Raw genomic sequence first — 23,471 nt, 5'->3', positions numbered from 1 at the left:
AGAAAAGCCTATTAAACATCAAATTAGGTTATGATTTTACAAATTAAGCACCAAAACATCATGTTATGCAACAAATTTGACAGAAAAAGTAGTTCAATACACAGTAATGCTATGTAATTACTGTATTTACGAATTTAGCACCAAAATATCACGATGTATTGAAAACATTGACTACAAAAATGCGTTGGATAATCCAGAATGTTGGATAAGTGAGACTCTACTGTATATGGCTGTGCAGGAATTATATGATCACAGTTTAAACTAAGGTGTCTAAACACTGACAATATAATGGACTTCAAACTGCATTATAGGAGGGTCCAGTAATATTTGGTTCCCTTTTCCACAAAAAAAGGGGGGCTAAGGAGAAGAGAGGGAGAGAGGCAGGGAGGGGGCGGGGCCTCCCGAGTCTGACTGACAGTTTACATAATGAGCTCGCGAGGCCACGAGGCGCGTATATAAACAGCTCCCGGGGAAGCCGCGCTTCCACTCAGAGGAGGCAGCGGAGGAGAGTTTCCATCTCAGCTCTTGCTCGAGCCCTTCTCCTCCTCCTCCTCCTCTACTTGGGAGTTTATCAAAGTCGTCCAGCAGGAGTTTCCTTTTGGGACGAGAGGATTAAGTCGTGGATGCTTGCAAGCGCCTGGATTGAGGAAAGTGGAAAGTGAGACCTTGGCAAGAGAAGCCGGCTTTTCCCACCGCAAAGGATGGCAACCCTGCGCCTCCTGCCCTTGACGCTCGCCTTCGCCCTGGCGCTCCAGGTAACGTAGGGATCGTAATGATAGTAGTCGGGATCAGTAGGGATCCGTGGCGAAGCTCTGACAGGGCTTCTCTCCTTCTTCCTTCCTTCCTTCCTTCCGCGCAGCAGCGGGTCTCCGCCTCGGGCGTCTTCCAGCTGCAGCTGAGCGAGTTCGTGAACGGGCGGCGCGCCTTGGCCAGTGGGGAGACCTGCGCCGCCGCTGGATGCCGCACCTTCTTCCGCGTCTGCCTGAAGCACTTCCAGGCTGTCATCTCCCCCGGAGGATGCACCTTCGGCAGCCTGGTCACGCCGGTCCTGGGCACGGACTCCTTCACCATCCGGGCCAACGAGGGCCCCGCCAGCCCGCTCCAGCTGCCCTTCAACTTCACCTGGCCGGTGAGGGCACACTCAGAGTGGAGGAGGACTCAGGCTTGGGCCAAGTTGGGCCATCCGTCCAGGTGTTTTGGACTTCAACTCCCACCATTCCTCACGCTTAAGCGGCTGAGGGGGAAAAGGAAGGGGCCTGAGGCTGTGAGGAATGGTGGGAGTTGAAGTCCAAAACACCTGGACAAATGGCCCAACTTGGCCCATGCCTGGTCTAGATTGAAAGAAGCCATAGTCCACAATTCAAGAGGGATGTTGCTAAGCTGGAACCTGTCCAGAGAGGGGCAACCCACATGAGGAGCTGGTTATGTGTTGTCGAAGCCTTTCATAGCCAGAATGAGTGGTTTGCTGTGAGTTTTCAAGCCTGTATGGCCATGTTCCAGACGCATTCCCTCCTGACCTTTTCGCCCACATCTATGGCAGGCATCCTCAGAGGTTGTGAGGTCTGTCGGAAACTAGGCAAGGGAGGTTTATAGATCTCTGTAAGGTCCATGGTGGGAGAAAGAACTCTTGTCTCCTTGAGTTGCAGTTGATCACCTTGATTAGCACTGAACAATCTTTCAGTTTCAAGGTCTGGCTGCTTTTTCTGCCTGGGGGAATCCTTTGCTGGGAGGTGTTAACTAGCCCTGATTGATTCATATCTGGAAATCCTCTGTTATTTGAGTGTTGATCTTTATTTACTGTCCTGATTTTAGAGTTTTTTTTAAAATGCTGGTAGGCAGATTTTGTTCATTTTCATGGTTTTTTTTCCTTTCTGTTGAAATTGTCCACATGCTTGTGGATTTCAGTGGCTTCTCTGTGTTGTCGGACATGGTGGTCCAGCATTTCTGTGTTCTCAAATGATATGCTGTGTCCAGGTTGGTTCATCAAGTGCTTTGCTATGGCTGACTTCTCTGATTGAGTTAAGGCAGGCATGGGCAGACTCCAGGTGTTTTGGACTTCAACTCCCACAATTCCTAACAGCTGGTAGGAATGGTGAGAGTTGAAGTCCAAAACACCTGGAGAGCCAAAGTTTGCTCATGCCTGAATTAAGGGAACCACTGACTGCGTTGGGAAGCTAATGAAAAAACACAACCTACAAACTATCTACAGACCCACTAAGAAAATTCAACAAATGCTCAAGTCAGAGAAGGACAAGAGGGATCCTCTCACCTCTGCAGGAGTCTACCGTATACCATGCAGCTGTGGACAAGTCTATGTAGGGACCACCAAACGCAGCTTTGTCCAAACATGAATCAAAGAACAGGAAGGCGCTGCAGACTAATTCAACCAGAGAAGTCAGCCATAGCAGAGCACTTGATGAACCAACCTGGACACAGCATATTATTTGAGAATGCAGAAATGCTGGACCACTCTAAGAACTAGCATGTCAGACTACACAGAGAAGCCATGGAAACCCACAACATATGGACAATTTTAACAGAAATGAGGAAACCATGAAAATGAACAAAATGAACACACCTCCCAACAAAGGATTCCCCCAGGCAGTAAGCAGCCAGACCTTGAAGCTGAAAGGCCATTCAATGCTAATCAAGATGGCCGATTGCAACATCCATATTTGCCTCAAACAGCCAAGAGTTCTTTCTCCCACTCTGGACATTCCACAGATATATGAACCCCATTTGACTAGTTTTCAACAGACCTCATAATCTCTAAGGTTGCCTGCCATAGATGCGGGTGAAACATCAGGAAAGAATGCTTCTGGAACATGACCATACAGCCCAGAAAACTCACAGCAACCCGGAGCTGGGTGTGATTAGAAAAGAAGACTGGGAGGGGGAGGGTGTCACATTGAGGAGAGGGCAGGCTTATTTTCTGCTACTCTGGAGACTAGAACTCAGAGCAATGGAAAAAATTGCAAGAAAGGAGATTCCATCTAAATATTAGGAGAAACTTCTTGGCATTGAGAGTGGTTTGATAGCAAAATTGGCTCCCTAGGAAGGTGGTGGATTCTGAAGCAGAGACTGTAGAGCTGTCTATCAGGAAGGCTTTGATTGTGTGTTCATGGCATGTCAGGATGGGGTTGGACTGGATAGCCTTTGGGGTCTTTTCCAACTCTAGGAATCTATAGTGTCCAACTACAATCATCCTACAGTGTAGATTCTTTTTTAATTGTGTCAGAAGCAACTTGAGAACATACTGCAAGTTGCTTCTGGTGTGAAAGAATTGGCAGTCTATAGAGATGTTGCCCAGGGGACACCCAGATGTGTACCAACCTGCTGGGAGACTTCTCTCATGTCCCCGCAAGCTAGAGCTGACAGACAGGAGCTCACCTCATCTTGTGGATTCAAACCAGCAACCTTTAAGTCAGCAGTACAGCCCTAAGAAGCCACAGGCAAAGCTTTCTTATAACATAGATGTGCTTTAAGAATACTGGGCCTGTTGGGGGAAAGGAGGCTTTCAAATACAATCACGCTGGGGTTGAGGGAATAAATGAAAGTGCATCTACACTACCGTTTGACTCCACTTTAACTGCCACGGTTCAAGGCTGTGGAATCATGGAGTCTAGTCAAGCACCAGCATTGTTTGGGAGAGAAAGCTTAAGACCTTACAAAACTACAACTTTGCAGCATCAAACCCCAGCAGTTTAAGTGGGTCCAACTGCATGCATTATACAGTGTAGATGCAGCCTGAGAGAAGAGGGAAGGAGGGCACAGAAAGAGAGAGAGCTCATCCCGCTCCTCCTTAGGGAGAGTCTAGGGACGTTTTCCCAAGAGATGAAAACACTCCTGCCCCAGGAAGCTCCATTTCATCGACTCGGACAAAGTAATGCAATCTGCAATTAGATTAATTGAAATGGATTGCCTCCACCTGCACTGCCAGGTAAAGAGGTTTAGTGGTTTCACTCAATTGTTTGGAAACTCCGGAGAGGACTGTGGGCCCTTTGCGATCACTTTTCACAATCGTTCGCCTCTTGTCTTAATTTCTATGTGTTGCTCTTTTCTTTCCATTCACAGGGAACTTTCTCCTTGATCATTGAAGCCTGGCATGCGCCTGAAGGTTACCATCCAGCAGGTGAATATGGCGTTTCACTCTGTAGTCACTAGGGGGCGATAGAGGACCAGAACTTGCTTTATGTTATAAACTTGTGAAGGATTTATTTTTTTACATCACAGAATAATTAAATCTATCAACATTATAATAACACAGCTGTCACCTCAGCAAAATAAATACGTTTGTCCGCACGTAGTTCCTCAGAGTATCTTTTCTTTGGTGGGTTTGAGTGTGCAAGCCAGAGCTTTTCCCCTGCATTGCGACCAAGTTTTGCTTTGATTTTGTCCCTTACTTAATCTCCACACAATTGCGTTTCCTCCCGTTTATTTTTGGCGTGGGAAAGAAAGGAGCTCTTTGGTGAGAAAACGGCAAGGCTGCCAAAAAGTCCTGACTGCCTTTTCCTGTATTTTACACCTTTTTCAAATTCCGCCCTTTGGAAAAGGAATAATGGCTTTGGGATGTTTTTCTGACATAAAGGAAAAGGATATTTCAACAGCAGCAGAGCTTTTACTTTGAAAGGCTTTCTGCAAAACTTCTCAGGGCCGTGGTTAACAATAATAGATACTGAAGGCAACAACAAGAAAAAACAGTGAGGTTTTTTCCCTCCTCATTTGTTCAGTCGGACACTACCACCCCCTTCCTCAGTTACTACTATCAAATACTCGCCAATATTTCCCTGTACTTTTGGCAAATGGGGGTTTAAAATCACCATTATTTGGCACATTTGTGGAATACTGCAGCATTTTTTTTGCAATGCAACTTGCATTGTCATAATTGCCATGTACTTGAGTCTCTTTACCTGGAACAACTAGAATTTTGTGTTGTTGAAGGCTTTCATGGCTGGAATCACTGGGTTGCTGTGAGTTTTCCAGGCTGCATGGCCATGTTCCAGAAGCATTCTTTCCTGACGTTTCACCCACATCTATGGCAGGCATCCTCAGAGGTTGTGAGGTTTATTGGAAACTAAGCAAGTGAGGTTTATATATCTGTGGAAGGTCCAGGGTGGGAAAAAGAAATCTTGTTTGTTGGAGGCAAGTGTGAATGCTGCAACCTGGATTAGCACTGAAAAGCCTTGCAGGTTCAAAGCCTGGCTGCATTGAAACATTGCAATGCTTTTCAATGCTCATCAGGGTGATTAATTGCAACATTCACACTTTCCTCCAACAAACAGGGTTCTTTCTCCACAAATATATAAACTTCGCAACCTCTGAGGATGCCTGCCATAGATGTGGGTGAAACGTCAGGAGAAAATGCTTCTGGAACATGGACATACAGTCCGGAAAACTCACAATAACCCAACTAGAATTTTATTTCCATTTGAACTGTGTTGTCGTTTGGGATTCTTGTGTGAGCATACCTTAAGTTGGAAAGAGCGTTGCTTGGTTTTGGTTTGTGAAGGTGCTTGTGGATGGAAACTTTTGTGCTTGGGTTTGATTTGAGATGACACTGGAGACAAAGTACAAATTGGAGCATAATGTGAGAATGGTTTTAATAAAGTCATGGCTTGTGGTAGTGTCCACAGGAGATGGCGTGAGGCTAATGGCAATTTCACTGCAAGTTGTATTGGCAGAGTAGAGTGAGGTGCATAGTATAAGCCAGTGATTCCCAACTTTTTTATGACCGGGGACCACTCTCCAACATTAGTACCAAAAGGGTTACGAATCGGTTTTGGTCAACTTTAGATTCGGTTTAATCATTTGGTGTTGATTGAGAAAACTACATTGGATAGACCACATCAGCTCTAGTTTTTGATACAGAACACATGCCTTCCATTAGTTGCCATCTGCTTGACCACAGAAATCCATAATTAATAATTTAGAGCTAATGTGGTCTATCCAATGCAATTTTCTCAGCATCCCAAATAACCACGGAAACTGGCCCAAAAGCAAAGACACCAAGATGTATTTATATATTTTTTTGGGTACGGCTGTGTTATTATCCGCTTAAGCGGCTGAGGGGGAAAAGGAAAGGGCCTGAGGCTGTTAGGAATGGTGGGAGTTGAAGTCCAAAACACCTGGAGGGATGGCCCAACTTTGACCATGTCTGATTTAGGCCCTTGAGAGATTGGCTTGCTTCCTTTGTGCGTTCTTGCATGGCAGTGGGGTTGGCCTAGATGACCCTCGAGTCCCCATCTTTCTCGTGCTTGAGGTGTTTGCTTTCCTTCCTTCAGGGTCCGAGGCCCCGGCCCAGAAATGGCTGATCAGCCAAATGGCCATCAAGCGCTCGCTGGCCGTGGGCGAGGCCTGGTCCCAGGACGAGCAGAGTAACGAGCGGGCCAAGCTGCGCTACTCCTACCGCGTGGTCTGCAACGAGCACTACTACGGTGACAACTGCTCCCGCCTCTGCAAGGGCCGCAACGACGTCTTCGGCCACTACCGCTGCGAATCTGATGGCAGTCTGGCCTGCCTGCCCGGCTGGAAAGGGAACTATTGCACCGAAGGTGAGTGAGTGGCTGTCTGGCTGCCTCTCGAAATCAGCAGCTGGAGGTGAAGAAGTCAGAGAGTCAACAGCTCCCCCTAGTGTTTCCAGGCATGCATGACGCCCCACTTCCGAAGTATGTGCGTGCACACAGCCACTGTTGGCAAGTTCTACAGGAGTTGTGTTGTCCAAGGCTTTCATGGCCGGAATCACTGGGTTGCTGTGCGTTTTCTGGACTGTATGACCATGTTCCAGAAGCATTCCTTCCTGATGTTTTGCCTGCATCTATAGCAGGAATTCTCAGAGGTTGTAAGGTCTGTTGGAAACTAGGCAAGTGGAGTTTATACCGGTATATCTGGAATGTTCATGGTTGGAAAAAGAACTCTTTTCCGTTGGAAGCAAGTGTGAATGTTGCAATTAATTAGCTTGATTAGCACTGAAAAGCTTTGCAGCTTTAAAGTCTGGCTGATTCCCGCTTGGGGGAATCCTTTCTTGGTAGGTATTAGCTGGCGCTGATTATTTCCTGTCTAGAATTTCCCTGTTTTCTGAGTGCTATTCTTTATTTACTGTCCTGACTTTAGAGGTTTTTTAAAATACTAGTAGCCAGATTGTGTTCATTTTCATGGTTTTCTCCTTTCTGTTGAAATTGTCCACATGCTTGTGGGTTTCAGTGGCTTCTCTGTGTAGTTTGACATAGTGGTTGTTAGAGCCAGGCTTTGAAGTTGCAAGGCTTATCAACACTAATCAAAGTGGTCAGTTGCCTCCAACAGACAAGTCTTTTCTCTCACCCTGGACCTTCCACAGATATATAAACCTCACTTTCTTAGTTTTCAACAATCCTCACAACCTCTGAGGATGCCTGCCATAGATGTGGGCGAAACATCAGGAGATAATAATAATAAATAAAAATAAAGGTAAGGTAAAGGTTTCCCCTGACGTTAAGTCCAGTCATGTCTGACTCTGGGGGTTGGTAATCATCTCTAATTCTAAGCCAAAGAGCTGGCGTTGTCCGTAGACACCTCCAAGGTCATGTGGCCAGCATGACTGCATGGAGCGCCGTTACCTTCCTGCTAGAGCAGTACCTATTAATCTACTCACATTGGCATGTTTTCGAACTGCTAGGTTGGCAGAAGCTGGAGCAACAGTGGCCACTCACTGCACTCCCGGGATTTGAACCTGGGACCTTTCGGTCTGCAAGTTCAGCAGCTCAGTGCTTTAAAACACTTCGCCACCAGGGCTCCAAATAATAATAATAAACTTTATTTATATCCGCCACCATCTCCCCAAAGAGACTTGGGGCGACTTACAAGGCACTTCAGCATGCACGTATAACATACAACAGGTAAAAACATTACAAAAGTATAAAACAAGTCATATAAAATTATAACAACAACCCTCGTCAACACATATAGCATAAATTCAAAATAATACAATTCTAAAACAACAGTAGATAAAACCAACTGCCATCTCGAACATGGCCCTACAGCCCGGAAAACTCACAACTCTATGGGAGTTTCTTGAATTTGGGATAAAGATAGGAGGCAGCTATGAAAAAGAACCCGACTCCAGACTCTGACATGTGCTGGGTGGGAGTGTCATTCCCTGCCAAGCATGGGGTGTATCCACACTAGAATTAATGCGGTTTGACACCACTTTAACTGCCACGACTGGGATTTGTAATTTGGTGAGACACCAACACCTTTTGACAGAGAAAGCTTGTAAACCTACAACTGCTAGGATTCCATTGCATTGAGTCCTGGCAGTTAAAGTGGTGTCAACCCGCCTTCATTCTTCAGTGTAGATCCATCCACTGTTGCGCCGCATGTTCATTTGAGAACCAGGAGAGGATTCTGCATGTGGGTTCAGTGGTAAGTCCCTTTGGCGTGGAGGCTGCTCCCTTCCTGCCTTCCCAGGGGCCCCTCATAATGTGAGGAAACTCTTCAATGGATGCTTATCTGGAGCAGACCGAAAAGAAAGGCTTCCTCCAAACCCCTTGAACTTTTTACCCCTGTAAATCAGCTTCACCCTTTGTTTGCATTTGCCATGTAATAAATTAGGTGTGGAATGTTACGTTTGTTTCGATAAGTTTACCAAAAATATAGTTGCCATATCAAAGAGCAGTTGTTTCCCCCATTCCCTGGATTCCAACTTAAGAATAAAAAACATGGGCTCAGTCTGAAGAGAAAGTAAAATGCTCCCCACTTCATTGCTACAGTAGTCAGTGGAGATGAATGTCCCCTGCAAGAGGTTCTGAACAGGCTATGAAATTATAGACAATTTGTCATCACATCTCATTTGAAGGGTTGGGGGTTTTGTTTTTGTAAACAGGGAATATAACTGTTCCAAGATATCTTGCCAATTTGGTACCAATTGTTACATTTCTTGTGAAAGATTTTTGTCAATCAATACATCTTGTGGACTCCAAGATCAGGGTTTCTGTGTGCAAAAGAGAATTTTGGATAGGGAAATACAGTCTTTGGACTCCTTCCCATACATGCTCCAATTGCAACTAAACCATTTTCACTTTGTCCCCTCGTTTGCACCAAATGCAACAGGTGATATAATTAAATGCCCCTAGACTGAGCTGAAGATACAAAGTATTTTCATTGTCATTAGATCTCACCTTCATTTCATTTTTAACACTTCCAAATATAAAAACAATTTTTGAAAAGGGGTTCTTAATAGTAACTACTGATTTTTTTTTCATATGGACCTTATAATTTTGAGTCTAGGTTCATTAGATAAGTTTAGAGTTGCACCATTGCTAAAAGTTGTGTGTACAGACACCATTGTTGCTGCCAGACCTGATCAAACTAGTATGGTTTTTAAAATGCAGCCGTGTTCTTCCTCGCCTTAGGAAACCTGATCTATATTTGTTGTGGAAACAAAGGCAAACCTGGCTTTACAGGAAAACAGTATTTGTGGGAACAATGTGGGTGTTGTAGGCTTTGCTAGCTCTCTTTAAATGTTGGATTCACATATGTATATAAATGTGCTACCTTACAGAAAGCAAGTATATCTGCTGACTGTATATTGGACCCATTCACGCTGCCATATAATGCAGTTTGAAAATGTTTTATATGATCAGCGTACACACATATAATGTAGTTTTTAAGTGTAACTCCAGCCAGATAGATAGATAGGTATGTGTGTAGCTTTGGACAGCCTATGCCCCTGTTCAGAAGATTTCATTTCACTTTCTACCCTGTGAGAATTGGATTTTGAAAAATTTGGCTTGTTGTGGAAACAAAAATTGGTGATAAAGCTTCAGTGGAGACACCTTTTCCCCATGGTAACTCTTTCAGAAGTTGATTTCCCTTTCTAGGGGTACATTTCTGTCATTTCCTGTTCTTACCCCATTCTTAACTGTGAGTCGTTTGTAAGTCAATGTTTATAACTCGGGGAGTGCCTGTAATGTAGTTCACACTGCATTATATGGCAGTGTAAATGGGGCCTTGGTTTGCATAATTCTCAGCAAAGCATATAAGTTATCTTCTGAAGATGTTTGTTTTTCTGTGAGTGCAAGTTATAAATAGCACCTTTAGATACTATTTTTTAGATAGGATACAAATGTGATAAGTGTTTTGAAATATGTTGGTTTTTAACAATGCTGTACTTCCACTTTTTTTCACAGCTATTTGTTTGGCTGGTTGTTCGGAGAATGGATTCTGCCAAAAACCAGGAGAGTGCATGTAAGTTGTTATACTAGATTTGAATGAGAATACTAATGTAGAAAATCCACCTCTTTGCTGTATTCAATCTACATATTTGAATTGGTATCACTGGTTAAAAAATAACAACTGCCTTTGACTTCCATAGTTCCAAATCATTTCACAAAGACTGAAACATTTCAATTAATTTCTTTTCAGATGTCGCAATAATGGTTGGCGAGGCCTTTATTGTGATGAATGTATTCCTCATGTGGGTTGTCGACACGGAACCTGTACAAAACCAGGGAAGTGCATTTGCGACGAAGGATGGGGAGGCCTCTTCTGTGATCAAGGTCAGTTGGCATACAGATGACGGGGATGCTATAATTTTAGTGTGATCACTGATTGTGGCTATTTCATCAATTGTAGAGAGACAGCATGGTGTAGTCATGGATGGACACTGTACGACCAGGTTTCAAAGTCCCTCTTGATCATTGACTGTACTGGATGATCTTGGGCAAGTCACACACTCTCAGCCTCAGAGGAAGACAAGGGCAATCCCACCTGAATAAATTTGCTAAATAAAAACTATGTTAAGTTCACCATAGGGTAGACAGAAATGACTTAAAGGCACACAACAATAACAGCAAGTGTGTAGTGCTCAACAGCATGCCCTAGCATTGGTTATGCTTATCACATTAAAAGTTCATGGTAAACCTGCAAATCCATCTTATTTGGTGTTTCCTTGGTAGATCATGTTGTGGATCAAAAGAGAAGTCAGGGCTCCCAGGACTGTGCAATAAATTTGCTGTTTTGAATGTGATTTCATTGAATGACTGAAATGAAGGAAGTGCCTTCTGGTTTTCAAAATATCTGCCATGGTTGGGTGTGGCCAACCATATGCACTCCTTAATAAGCAAACTGGTAAGCCTAAAAGAAAACTGGATTGTGCAAGAATTTTCAGTATTAGGCATAGGTGAGATTTGAGCTACAGATGCTAAATCACATAGGAAAATCACATCATGAAAGAGAAAAGGATAATACTCAGGGAATCACCTTCCCTTGTGTCCTTTCCCCAGTCCCAGGCAAAATATGTGAATACACAGGCACCAAATTCCAAGCAATTCTCACATTCCACTGCACTGAAATAAACAAACAAAACAGCAAACAAACATATATACATTGTGATGACATTTGAGAACGATGTTACAGACAACAATACTGTCTTTACACAGCCTTAGGCACATTTGTTTATATTAGATACGCAGAGTAGTTCATCTGGTTCAGGAAGTTGATCCTGAAGCCAGGATATTTTATATTTTTTCTGTGGACATATAATTCAAGGTGTTTGAGACCAAATTTGTACATTTTGATGTCACTTATGCATCATCTTAAATGCTATTATTTGTTAAGACATAGGCATGTCACTGACTGGAAGTTTACCTTTTCTCCTCTGTCCATTGTGTCTTCCCAGATCTAAACTACTGTACACATCACAGACCCTGCAAAAATGGAGCCACTTGCACAAATACCGGCCAGGGGAGTTACACCTGTTCCTGCAAAGAAGGTTTTACTGGCATTGACTGTGAACGGAATATCAGTGTATGTGACAGTAATCCCTGTAAGAATGGAGGCAGCTGCACGGTAAGAACTAATTATGTATATATAGGACATAAATCTAACAAAACAAGAAATGAAGTTGATTTCCATATCTATCATACAAGTAAAATGTTTATATCCTATACTTCTAAAGAGCTCAGGGAAACTCTCTTTCTTTCACACGTGGGCACCTTCTTTCATCTGCACCATAGCTTTACCAGTATATTCACCCTTATGAACTTCAATAGTGAGCGCAAACTTGTCCACAAATTAGTAACTTCCTACATATGAAAGTAAAATTGTCAATATTGTGTCATCCTCTTAGAAAACTACCTCTAGAATGGTGTGTACACTTCTGAACATTGTATTATTATTATTATTATTTTTTTTAAGTGTATTGTAGAACAAGAAAAAGGACAACCAAATATCAAGGGGCTGGAGCTACTGTTGTAAGAGTAAAAGTTGCAAGCGGGTTCTCTATGTATGGTGTGGGGAAAATAGATTGAAAGTAGGTAGAGCGTAGAAAGTAGCTGCCTTCCTCACTCATAATACAGTCATCCACTGTGGCTAAATGATTGGACAATCGAGGGAGTATTTTTTAACACTGTACATAATCAAAAACATTAGGCTGATTGCCAACATTGTGAATAGCTTTAACAGAAGATCGGATAACTTTATGGAGGTTGGATCTATCCATGACTATTGTTCTGGATGATTCTATGTGCCTTCCAAGACGAGAGGCAGTATGGCTCTGTGAGATGAAGGGTACCATTGCATTTTTGCCTTGTTAGTAGGTTTCCAAAATACAACTATTCTTTCAGAACAGAGTGTTGGATGAAAGAGGCCTTTGGTCTGATCCAACAGAACTCTTCATATGTTCTTGAGAAATGTTGCTTCCGATTGGAAGGAAAACTTAATTCCTCCTCATCCCTTTCTTCCAGCTTCTTCTCCTCTTCCTTCCCCTCCCCATCAGATCCAAATAACTTACAGTATCCTACACCATCCCTTCACTACTATTTTCTTGAGATATTTGGTGGTTCAAACTGCTCAAATGTAATTGAAGTATAAAGGTGTTTTCAATGTTGCTTCCAGTACTGGATGTGCATTTCTTTTGAGGAGTCTCATTTAACTTCATGAGGGTTTAAACCCTCTTTTTCACCTGTAAGACTTTCTAATAATTGAGTAGGATCAAGATTTAGTCATATTTATATTAGACCCATTGAAATCCATGGGACCTATGTTATGTTAATTATTGGGATTGTGTGGCCTTCCAGATGATGTTGAACTGCCCCTTGCATTTGCTGTGGTGAATGGGTATGCTGCGATCTGGAGGGCAACACAATTCCAGCTCCTGTGTTAGAATTTCACTGTCAGATAATGCATAGGTCTAATGCAGTTATAATGAGATTTGCTCTTAAGAGAAGTGAAATGAGAAAGCGAAGGGATTATGCAGAAATCAGAATATTTGAATGCTTCCTGAGTTTCCATCATAGAATCAGTTTTCTCCAGCTAGGATCTGAATCCAATATCTAGTCCCAACTATACATCCATGGAGTATAAATATTGTTCTCAATGATTCATTGGATCTACTCTAGTTGGGGCTATGCCTCTAAAACAACTATTGAACTTAGCTCTAGATATTTGTTGTAACCCCATTTATAAGTGAAGCTGCCAACTCCTTTTATTTTGATTTGTTTGAGGTTCATTTGTAATGCTCAGAGAAACTGAATAATACAAAATATCTCAAGAATCATAATTAAATTTGAAATGTCTTCTTTGTTTCTTTTGCAGGATTTAGTGAAAGATTACAAATGTACATGTCCCACAGGATATGATGGGGTCAACTGTGAGCACAGTGCCTTGACTTGTATGGATTTTCCATGTTTTAATGGTGGCACATGCCTGGAAAGGGAACAAGGAACCAGCTATGCCTGCGTGTGCCCTGTGGGCTTTACCGGATCTAACTGTGAGAAGAAAGAAGACAGGTGCACCAACAACCCCTGTGCTAATGGTATATTCTTTCATCAAAATGATTTTATGGATAATAGTACGAGCAACTTAAATCCAATTTTGGTTTTAACTTTTTGACTGCTCAGATTTTAAGAATCTGTGGTCATGCCCTTTTATCATACTGCAATTTCTAGAGTTTTAATATGTAGCAATCTGAGAAAGTGTGTTTTTATTGCTGGGATCCAAACTGCAGGATTCCTTTTTTCCTCAGGCATGGTTGGCATTGAGTTTCATGAGATTTCGGCATCAATTAAAGCCTTATCTCTTCACCCAGGCTTTAGTTGAATTTGTATTGCTGCACTTTGTACATTGCTGTTGTATATATGACTTTTCCTAACCCTGTTTTCGCTGCATTGTTAGTTTGTTGGATATTAATAGACTGATGGTATGATTTTATTGTGTATCTAGTTGACACTTTTTAAAATGAGGTTGAGTAAGAACTAAGAAGTTTTAAAAATAGACACATAAACTATGAGTGTTGTGTAGATGTACCCTATTAGTCTTTGCACTAGCTCTTTATAATTCATAGCAATTCATACTGCTTCTAAAGCTTTACAACTTCGTACCCATTAGACCTAACAATCTTGGCAGCACAAATAATGGTTTAGGTGTGCTTTTTCCTTACTCTCCCTCTCCGCTACAGCACTTCAGTCCTATTTTGTTTGAACCAGAGTAACCTCTTATATCTGAAATGGGGGACTCTGTCATATATCATTGGTCAAGTAATGGATTGTAGTATAGGACTGAAGCTGGCATACAAGAGAGGCAGATGTGAATCCTGACCCTTACTCCTGGTTTTCTCAGGAAACTGGACATATTAGATCCAAACAAACTGCTGTATCTCCTTTTGTTATTAATTCCTTTCTACTCATAAAAATATTTTTGATGAATTCCTTTTTGCATTTACATACCCTTACCTTTGGATCCTCTCTTTTCCTTCTCTCCGGATACATCACTCAATGCTTCCTAATGACTAAAGCCTTCCATAAATCCTTTCACCTCTTCCACACTGCTTTCCTAGGCCACCTCACATGAACTGGCAGCATTCACATCATATTTGATGATTACATATTGCAGTATATATTCTATAAATCTAATTCTGTTGATTGGAAATATGTATAACACTTGTATTTAGCTATGCAACTATTGCATTCAATGTGACATCCAGAAATCACTAAATAGACCTTTCTCTGTGTTTTATTTTACAGGTGGGCAGTGCTTTGTCTTGGGCCAGCAACATGTGTGTATCTGCCGCCCTGGCTTCTCTGGACAGAAGTGTGAGATAAACGTCAGCAAATGCTCTAGAAATCCCTGTTCCAATGGAGGATCCTGTCATGATCTTTTGAATAAACATGATTACACATGTACTTGTTTGCCAGGCTTCACTGGTCGAAACTGTGATATAAGAACTAGAGATGAGTGTGCCTCTGGGCCATGCCAGAATGGGGGGACATGCTACACTGGGCGTTTTGCTTCCAGTTTTGCTTGCCACTGTCCCCATGGCTTCAATGGCCGCTATTGTGAATCGTCAGTGTATCTTCTTAAAGTGACAGACCCAGAGCCTCTGAAACCGATTCCGTGGGTGGCGATCTCTATGGGTGTTGGGCTAGTGGCTCTCCTCATCCTATGCTGCATGATTGCAATAGTCATCCGGCAAATGCAGAGGCGGCCAGAACATAACTCTGAAACCATGAACAACCTGACTGACTTCCAGAAAGAAAATCTCATCCCGACTGCACAACTTAAAAACACCAATAAAAATAAAGACCTCGAAGTAGACTGTGTGCTGGAGAAATCAAATTACAAACTGAAGAATCACACATTGGATTATAACCTGGTGAAGGAGCTGACAAGTAGAGGGGTTCAGGAAGACAAATACCATAAAAGTGAAAAGTGTATAGGAGAAAAATCAGCCTTCTGGTTACACAGGTACAAACATGTCTTTCAGAAACCTCATTTCTCTCTATAGTAGGAAAATGTGAACACTTACTTATGAGTATTAAAAATGTAAGAAGAGAGCAAATCAAAGATTTGCTTGATTTCTTAGAGGATTGCAAATAAATGGAAATGTATAGCTTTGAGGTTTTAATTTTATTGTACAATACACTGTCTCCACAAGTCATAGAATCTGCAGTCCATTTTTAACAATTAGATGAATATAACTTTTTATCACATTTTAAAATTTTGTAAGCCAGGCAATTTTTTTGGTTTTGTTTTCTGTGTATTGCATGGGTTTAGCACATGCACAAACCCTGCTTTGGAACTGCGTACAACAAAAGAGTTTTTGAAATAGTCCTAGCCTCTCTTTCCTAATATGCTCCGGTGGCTTGCTACTAATATGCTCAGGTGGCTTGCTCCCATTCTACTCTGTCTGCAATAGTAGTTGTATACTCTAGAGTCTTATTTGGGTTTTTAAAAAATCATCTTTAAAGTTTTCCTGTTTTTCTTCCTGTCTAGTATTAGTTTTTTTAGTCTTTCGTCTGGTCTATTTTTTCCCTTGGTGGTAATAGCCCCTTTGTGTGAGACACCTTGGGTTGACGCACAGCCCAAATGGAAGCCACTAATTCCCTGAACAAAAATTGTGTCATTATTGAAGTGAAGGTTGTTTTGTGATTCTTCCTCTTAGAGATATCTATTTTTCAAAGGCACCTCCCCTTCAGCAGAGTCAACTTGAATTACTTAGCATATTTCATTGGTTTTGTGGGTTAGGGATGTTATTAGCACAGTTTAAAACAACATGTGGCCAAATGATAAACAGAGCCTCATAAGTTTCAAATCTTTAGTGTGTGAATATTTTGAAAAATGGCCATAATTTATTATTATTATTATTATTATTATTATTATTATTATTATTATTATTATTATTATTATTAACAACAACTTTATTTCTTGCCCGCATCTCATGGCTCGAGGCAGGTTACAACATTGCTAAAACACACATTCAGCTAAAACATTATTTAAAATACACATATTAAAACATATTTCCGCAAAATACATATTAAAATACGTGAAACAAAGCTTAAACATAAGATGCAAGTTTAAAATTTGTCATTAAAACTGTCTGGGTTTTTAGCATTTATTATCACGTTAAACTGCCAAACCATCCAAAAGCTAACAGTAGTTTTTTAGTCTTCCTTTCCCCCTTCAGCACTAGAAATGATGGTGGCATACTGTCAGAGTCATTAAATAGAAATACAGTTTAGTACCAACTGATCAAATGAGTTTTTCTGTGGGAAAGTGGAGGGAACTTTCTTACAACATTCCCTCCTGTCTTTCCCCATCTTGTGGGATGGTCAGCCATCCCACGTCCTTACCGCATTGATGCCTGTCTTTCCCCCACTTTCTCGCATCTTAAAGATGTTTGGAGTCAGGTGACACCCAACTCCTAGGGCTCCGTTTCCATGCACTTTGGACATGGAGCTCCACAGAGTCCCTTAATATCATATGATGGTCTCTGTGTGGCTCTGTTTCCACAGCGCTGTAAACCCATCTGATGACGCCCACAGTGAGCTTCCATGTGGAAGGACTCCTTGGAAGAACATAATTAAATCTTTCTCACACTGCGCATTGCTCAAAGATTGACTTGCAATCCTGTATGCAAGTCATATCCTGTATGAGGAATGGTGAACAGTTGTCTTTCACCGCAATGTTGTTTGAAAATGCTTTCATAGCAGAGAATGGTAGCCATTTTTATGTATGGGGTATAAAATCAGGTACACCATATGGCTGGCAGGTTATAATTCAGCTAGTTTGAAATGAAGGATCAGTTTCTGTTCTTTCCAAATACCTTTTCCTTTCATAATTCAGTTCTGTGTTCCATTGTGTGTACAATGTAGCACTAAAATGTATTGGAAATGGAGATGTAAATATTTCCTTCTTTGATTCTTGCGTGCATAAATGAGAAAAATTTTTTCTCTCTTCTTGGTGAAATAACAAATGTTATACAAAACATTTTTGTACAAAAACTTGTGCACAAATTTTAAAAATATAGTCTTTTCATTCTTGTGCACAATCAAAATGTCAACTTCTTTCTTACTCCGAACAAGAAAAAATTAATTACCCTTTATAAGCCTTCGTTGAGGACTAGTATAGTTACATAGCTGTATTTTTTCCATGACAGTATGTTTTCCTTCAGCTGCAACTATCTCAGGTTATTCTTTCTTCACATATTAATTCATGAAACTAGAATGCTTTATGTGTTGATTTTAATTATGTGTCATTGTATTTTTCTACAGTGAAAAGCCAGAATGTAGAATATCAGCAATATGCTCCCCAAGGGATTCCATGTACCAGTCTGTCTTTGTGATAACAGAAGAGCGAAATGAGTGTGTTATAGCCACAGAGGTAGGTACATTTCCCAAGCAGATGTCACCTATGAAATGATAAATACATAGATAATGTGATATTGTAGATAATGTCAGAAATGCATTTTTGGGTTGGGAAGCATTTACATATATCACATTTATCAGCTGTGATGAAAACTAATAGGAGGAAATGACACATTTTACTGCTGCTTCAGATCATCCCAGCAAATAAAGCTTAGTAAAACAAAAACAGAAATGAGGGAAATCTCAGGTTTCTACCAGTAGTTTGCGTCTTACTTCCTTGAGGATTTTCTTCCCATGGAAGAGTCCTTTTGAAATGTTCCCATATGTCTGCTGCACTCTTTCTGAAAAGGTAATCCTGTGGAGTAATCTTCAAAATGGAATGTAGTGCTAGAGAAAAGGGAGGGAGCCAGAAGGGAAGATTGGAGAAAATCTGGAAATATTTCTACATGAGCAGATATGCAATCAATTCACGCCACAATCAAAGTGTCAACAGGGTTTCTTTCTCTTATTGAGAATAAGAAAAAAAATTAAATGTTCTCTATAAGCCTTTGTTGGGGACCAGCGCAGTTACATATGGGATCAATCCATGGTATACAAGAATACCAAACATAGAAAAGAAATACATGAAAACTGATAGTCCAGAAATGTTCAAGGGCTGACACAAAGAGGAGAGTGCAGGCTTGTTCTCGACTGCATCAGAGGTTGGAACTAAGTCTGATTGTTTTAACCAAATGAGGCTAGACTTTGATTGACTATTTAAAAGAAGTTCTTGATAGTGAGAGCACTTTGGCAATAAAGCCAATTGCTCAGCAGGGTTTTGGGGTCTCCTTCCCTGGGAGTCTTCAAAAAGAGGCTGGACAGCGACCTGTCACTGATGCTTCAGCTAGAGAGCCTGCATTGAGCAGAAGGTTTGGACCTGATTTTTGATGAGACCTCTTACAATTCTATGTTTTTATGACCATGATTCTGTATCAGTCTAGGACAGTGATTCTCAACCCGTGGGTCCCCAAGTGTTTTGGCCTACAACTCCCAGAAATCCCAGCCAATTTACCAGCTATTAGGATTTCTGGGAGTTGAAGGCCAAACATCTGGGGACCCACAGGTTGAGAACCACTGATCTAGAACACCCATCTTAAATAAGCGTGCTTTGATTGTGTGTTCCTGCATGGCAGAGGGTTGGACTATCTGTCACTGTGGTCTCTTTCAACTTTATGATTCTCTAAGGGGGTACACAGAAAAAGAAGAAACATGCATGTCCCAAAGACCTTATTGGTACTATAACTAAAAGGAGACTTAAGATAGTGATATAAGTTGGAGGTTCCGAGTTTTTATTTGCCAACACATAATTTTAAATCTACATTGAACAAATTAATATGCCTCTTTCTCATTCTTCTTTTTTCCTGTTTTATTTGTGGACAGGTATAAGAATGAAGGCTGCTCTTTTTGCACCTCAGTTTTGGCAGCGCTACAAGATGGACATTCCTGCTACATTGTTTACAATTCAGAATTGGATTGGACCTTTTACTATTTTTAATGATATGCAATTTGCTGCTCTCAGGAGGAGGAGAGACGGACATGGGTGAACTGGACAGAACTGCGAATTTAAAAGATGCAATATACCTTTCGTCTCCTGTTATTTTATTTTGAAGCCTAATAGGAGGAATGTAACTGTCCTACAGGGACAAGAGAGGAAGAGAGTGTATCTCTTTCTAGCCTTTGAAAGTACATTGCTGCCAGTTGCTCATGAACACTTGTGTGACTTTACAGAACTTCAGTTTGGGAGGTGCCAGTCAATGCAGAAGGCATCATCACAGAGCCTACCAGCAATACTGTGAGAAGAATGAATGAAGAAACATGTTTTTCTATGCAGAAAGTGGATACAGAATAAATGACATCACCATTTTTTCTGGATTTGAAAGTGCCTAAAGCGTGTCTGAGAATCTAGAGAGCCCAAATCAAGACATACCTGCCTCCCAACGCACAGTACCCAAGCAGTATTGGCCAGAAGTGGCAACTGATCCCTTTTCTTCTCTGTTTTACATCTCCTTTCCCTTCTGCGTATTGCTCAGAGACAATGTAAGGAAAGATGGATTCTGAGTGAGCATCTTATTGCTTGAGGAGGAGGATTATGCTTTGGTGAACTAAGCTGCAAGTTGGAATCCGTTCTTATTACTGAGCCACAGGAACATTCGTGGACTTAGATGGGAAAGAAGGGGGGCTCCTTCTCCATTATACAAGGAAACTTAATTCCATGCTTGTTGAAAGCCTTACAAGTGCGTTTAAAATCAATCAGCTTTTTGATGCCTTTTGCACTACTAGTCACCATGAAGAGAAGGGTGCTTCTACTTCATATGCATAAGGAAGGGACTTGGATTTTGTGTTAGATGTCTGAGTCTGGTGCCACCATAAATCTCAAAGGGTAAACTGTTATTTTATACAGACAGGGAAGTGTCATAAGCCCTGCCTTAATACCTTTTGCTGAAGAACAATTATCACTACCATTCAGTCCCTTACCCCAAAGTCCAGCAAACACTAAGCTATAAAAGGGACTTCTGGAGGGGGGGGGGGGGTCAACAATCTCTTGGATTGACCTGCTTGTCCGTTCCTTCACAGTCCTACAAGGAGGGGAATAACCTTATAATTTTGAACCCAAAGGAGCAGCTCTGAATTTGAAAACATAGTGCACACAGACTCTTTACAGCAATAATAATAGACATTTCAGATAGGAAGTGCTGTGATGTTTGTAGTGATAAACAAGTTGAGAATGTGGCGGAAGCAGAGAGAGGAAGCAAATTTTCCTTCAAGGAAGCCAGTGTTGTACTTTCTGTGGAGGAAGAGCAATGTTCCTGACCTTGTAAACCCCAGCATTGGGTTAGTCCACCTACAGCCTTGAATTGTGCAGGCAAGATCTTGCTTGGAGTATTCACTACTGACCTTCTGGTCTGGCAACTCGAGACCTTCATGGAGGCAACCTTCAGAAATCAATAATATGGATTTATACTAGTGTCTGTTTGTAGTTTATTTTGAAGTCTAGTATTTCAGTAATTTAAAAGAAAATCAGAAGCACTGAACTTTCTACGTTTTATAACATTATTTTGTATATAATGTATATTTATAATCAAAGACAGAAGTGTAAATATGTTTATTACTTATGTAATGTTTTTATGTGATGAGAAAAGTTTTAATTTTATTTTTTTTCAAATAATGAAAATACCTTCCTGCTACTAAAAAGTTTACTGTGGTTTCTTGATTTATGGCATTGATTTCATGATCCTACAGGTTTCCCAGGTGTATCTCAGTATTGCAGAGGTTAAGCGGCTTTGACGTAACAATATTTTTGTCAGGCATTACCTCTTCAAAGTTTACATTCGTATTTTTGGAAAATGAATCCACTTCTTTTGAGCTGGTGAACACTCATTTTGAATAAGTTTTATCCTGTATTTTTTTAAAAGCCAACATTTTAAAAAGTATTTATATTGGGGATAAAAGTGTAAAAAGCAAGAAGAAGTAGTACACTTTATGTCTGTTTTGATCATTCTGGAAAACAATCCAGGACAATAATAAACTTTATACTTGGTTAGCAAATTCTAAAGTTCTCAGACCTTAGTTCTAAATGATTTATTTGTAATTATTTCCTAATAACCAAGGTGCAAATTAATAACCAAGGTGTAATTGAATGTATGATTTTACAAGAGATAAACTTACTTTTTTATAGTAATGATAATTCAAGGTTACTTCTACATTTTTGAATGTAACCTATCTAAATGGTGGAGGACAATTGTGCTATGCCTTATGTGGGTGCTTCACACTGTGCTGTAATTGTTGAGAAAATGACAAAAGCAATTTTGCTTATGGGTTTGACACCACTTTTTTTTTAAAGAATTTTATTATATTTTTTTTACTACATCGAAAGAGTGAGAACAACCAAGGTATAGAAAAGTAGGGAAAAGAGAGAAAGATAAAAGTCTACAATCTACAAAAATATACCGACACACAAAAAAAACAAAAAGCAAAAAATTTTTAAAAAATTAAAAAAGGGTTAAACCACTTTATCTGCCATGGAATCCTGTAGTTTTACAAGTTCTTTAGCCTTCTCGGCCTCAAGAAACTATAACTCCCATGATTCCATAGTGTTCAACCATGACAGTGAGCTCCCGGTGGAGCAATGGGTTTAACCCTTATGCCGGCGGGACTGTTGACCAACAGGTCGGCGGTTTGAATCCAGGGAGAGCAGGGTGATCTCCCTCTGTCAGCTCCAGCTCCCCATGCGGGGACATGAGAGAAGTCTCCCACAAGGATGGTAAAACATCAAACACTCGGGCGTCCCTTGGGTAACGTCCTTACAGACAGCCAATTCTCTCACATCAGAAGCGACGTGCAGTTTCTCAAGTCGCTCCTGACAGGGAAAAAAAGCCATGACATTTAAAATGCTGTCAAACTGCATTAATTCTACAGGGTGGCTGCACCCAGGTAAACAAAGGAGCATTTTCAGAGGCGGTCCAACCATAAGGCGAACTAGGCCACTTGCCTGTGGCGCCATCGTCCTGGGGGCACCTTCGTCCCAGGAGGATGGCGTCACCCCCAACCTCCTTCTCCTTCGGGCCATCTGGCGGCCGCGCTGGGCCTCCCGGTGCCCGTCCTGGGCCTCCCGCCTTCGTGCCGTGCGGGCCCACCTTTGGGGCCTTCAGAGATTGTGAGGTCTGTGGGAACTTGGAAGCTAGGTAAGTGGGGTTTATATATCTGTAGAAGGTCCAGGGTGGAGAAAGAACTCTTCTTTGAAACAAGTGTGAATGTTGTAATTAATCACCTTGATTAGCATTTAATGGCCCTGTGGCTTCAAGGCCTGGCTTCTTCTTGCCTGGGAGAATCTTTTTTGGGAGGTGTTAACTGTCCCTGATTGTTTACTGTCTGGATTTTTTCTGTTTTCAGAGTGTTGTTCTTTATTTATTGTCCTGATTTTAGAGTTTTTCTGGGGGCTATCTGGGTTATCTAAGTCCACACTGCCCTATATCCCTGTTCAATATTTGGTGCTAAATTCGCAAATATAGTAATTCCTACATAACATTACCATGTATTAAACTTCTTTTTCTGTTGATTTGTTGTAAAACATGATGTTTTGGTGTTTAATTTGTAAAATCTTAATGTAATTTGTTGTTTAATAGGCTTTTCCTTAAACCCTCCTTATTATTCAACATTTTCGCTTATCCAACACTTTTATTTTTCAGTGATTGGTTTGGGGGGGGGGGGCAAAATTCTGTTCGCCTACACTTGAAAATGATCTAGGGCCGGCTCTGAGCATTTTGTATCACAAGTCAGCTCTGAGCATTCATACCTGTGCAGCTCTTTAACTGTATT

General features: G+C 41.2%; 1 protein-coding gene across 2 annotated transcripts; it reads left to right on the top strand.

Annotated features, from left to right (window-relative positions):
* Nucleotides 1–498: 498 nt before the first annotated feature.
* dll4 (delta like canonical Notch ligand 4) lies at nucleotides 499–21,708 on the top strand. 2 transcript variants are annotated; one of them, XM_062968167.1, is made up of 11 exons: nucleotides 499–755; nucleotides 863–1,129; nucleotides 4,075–4,132; nucleotides 6,282–6,551; nucleotides 10,164–10,221; nucleotides 10,399–10,532; nucleotides 11,654–11,823; nucleotides 13,570–13,789; nucleotides 14,997–15,717; nucleotides 18,024–18,132; nucleotides 19,536–21,708. In XM_062968167.1, the coding sequence occupies exons 1-11, from the start codon at nucleotides 702–704 to the stop codon at nucleotides 19,539–19,541; spliced, it is 2,067 nt and encodes a 688-aa protein (XP_062824237.1). In that variant the 5' UTR covers nucleotides 499–701; the 3' UTR covers nucleotides 19,542–21,708. The 2 variants fall into 2 exon arrangements, with proteins under 2 accessions (XP_062824237.1, XP_062824236.1); XM_062968166.1 differs by having other exon boundaries at nucleotides 860–1,129.
* Nucleotides 21,709–23,471: the final 1,763 nt, after the last annotated feature.

This window comes from Anolis carolinensis, chromosome 1 (genome assembly GCF_035594765.1).
Source record: "Anolis carolinensis isolate JA03-04 chromosome 1, rAnoCar3.1.pri, whole genome shotgun sequence".
NCBI lineage: Eukaryota > Metazoa > Chordata > Lepidosauria > Squamata > Dactyloidae > Anolis > Anolis carolinensis.
Note: the sequence above shows the minus strand (reverse complement) of the source record. Positions and strands in the feature narration are given on the sequence as shown.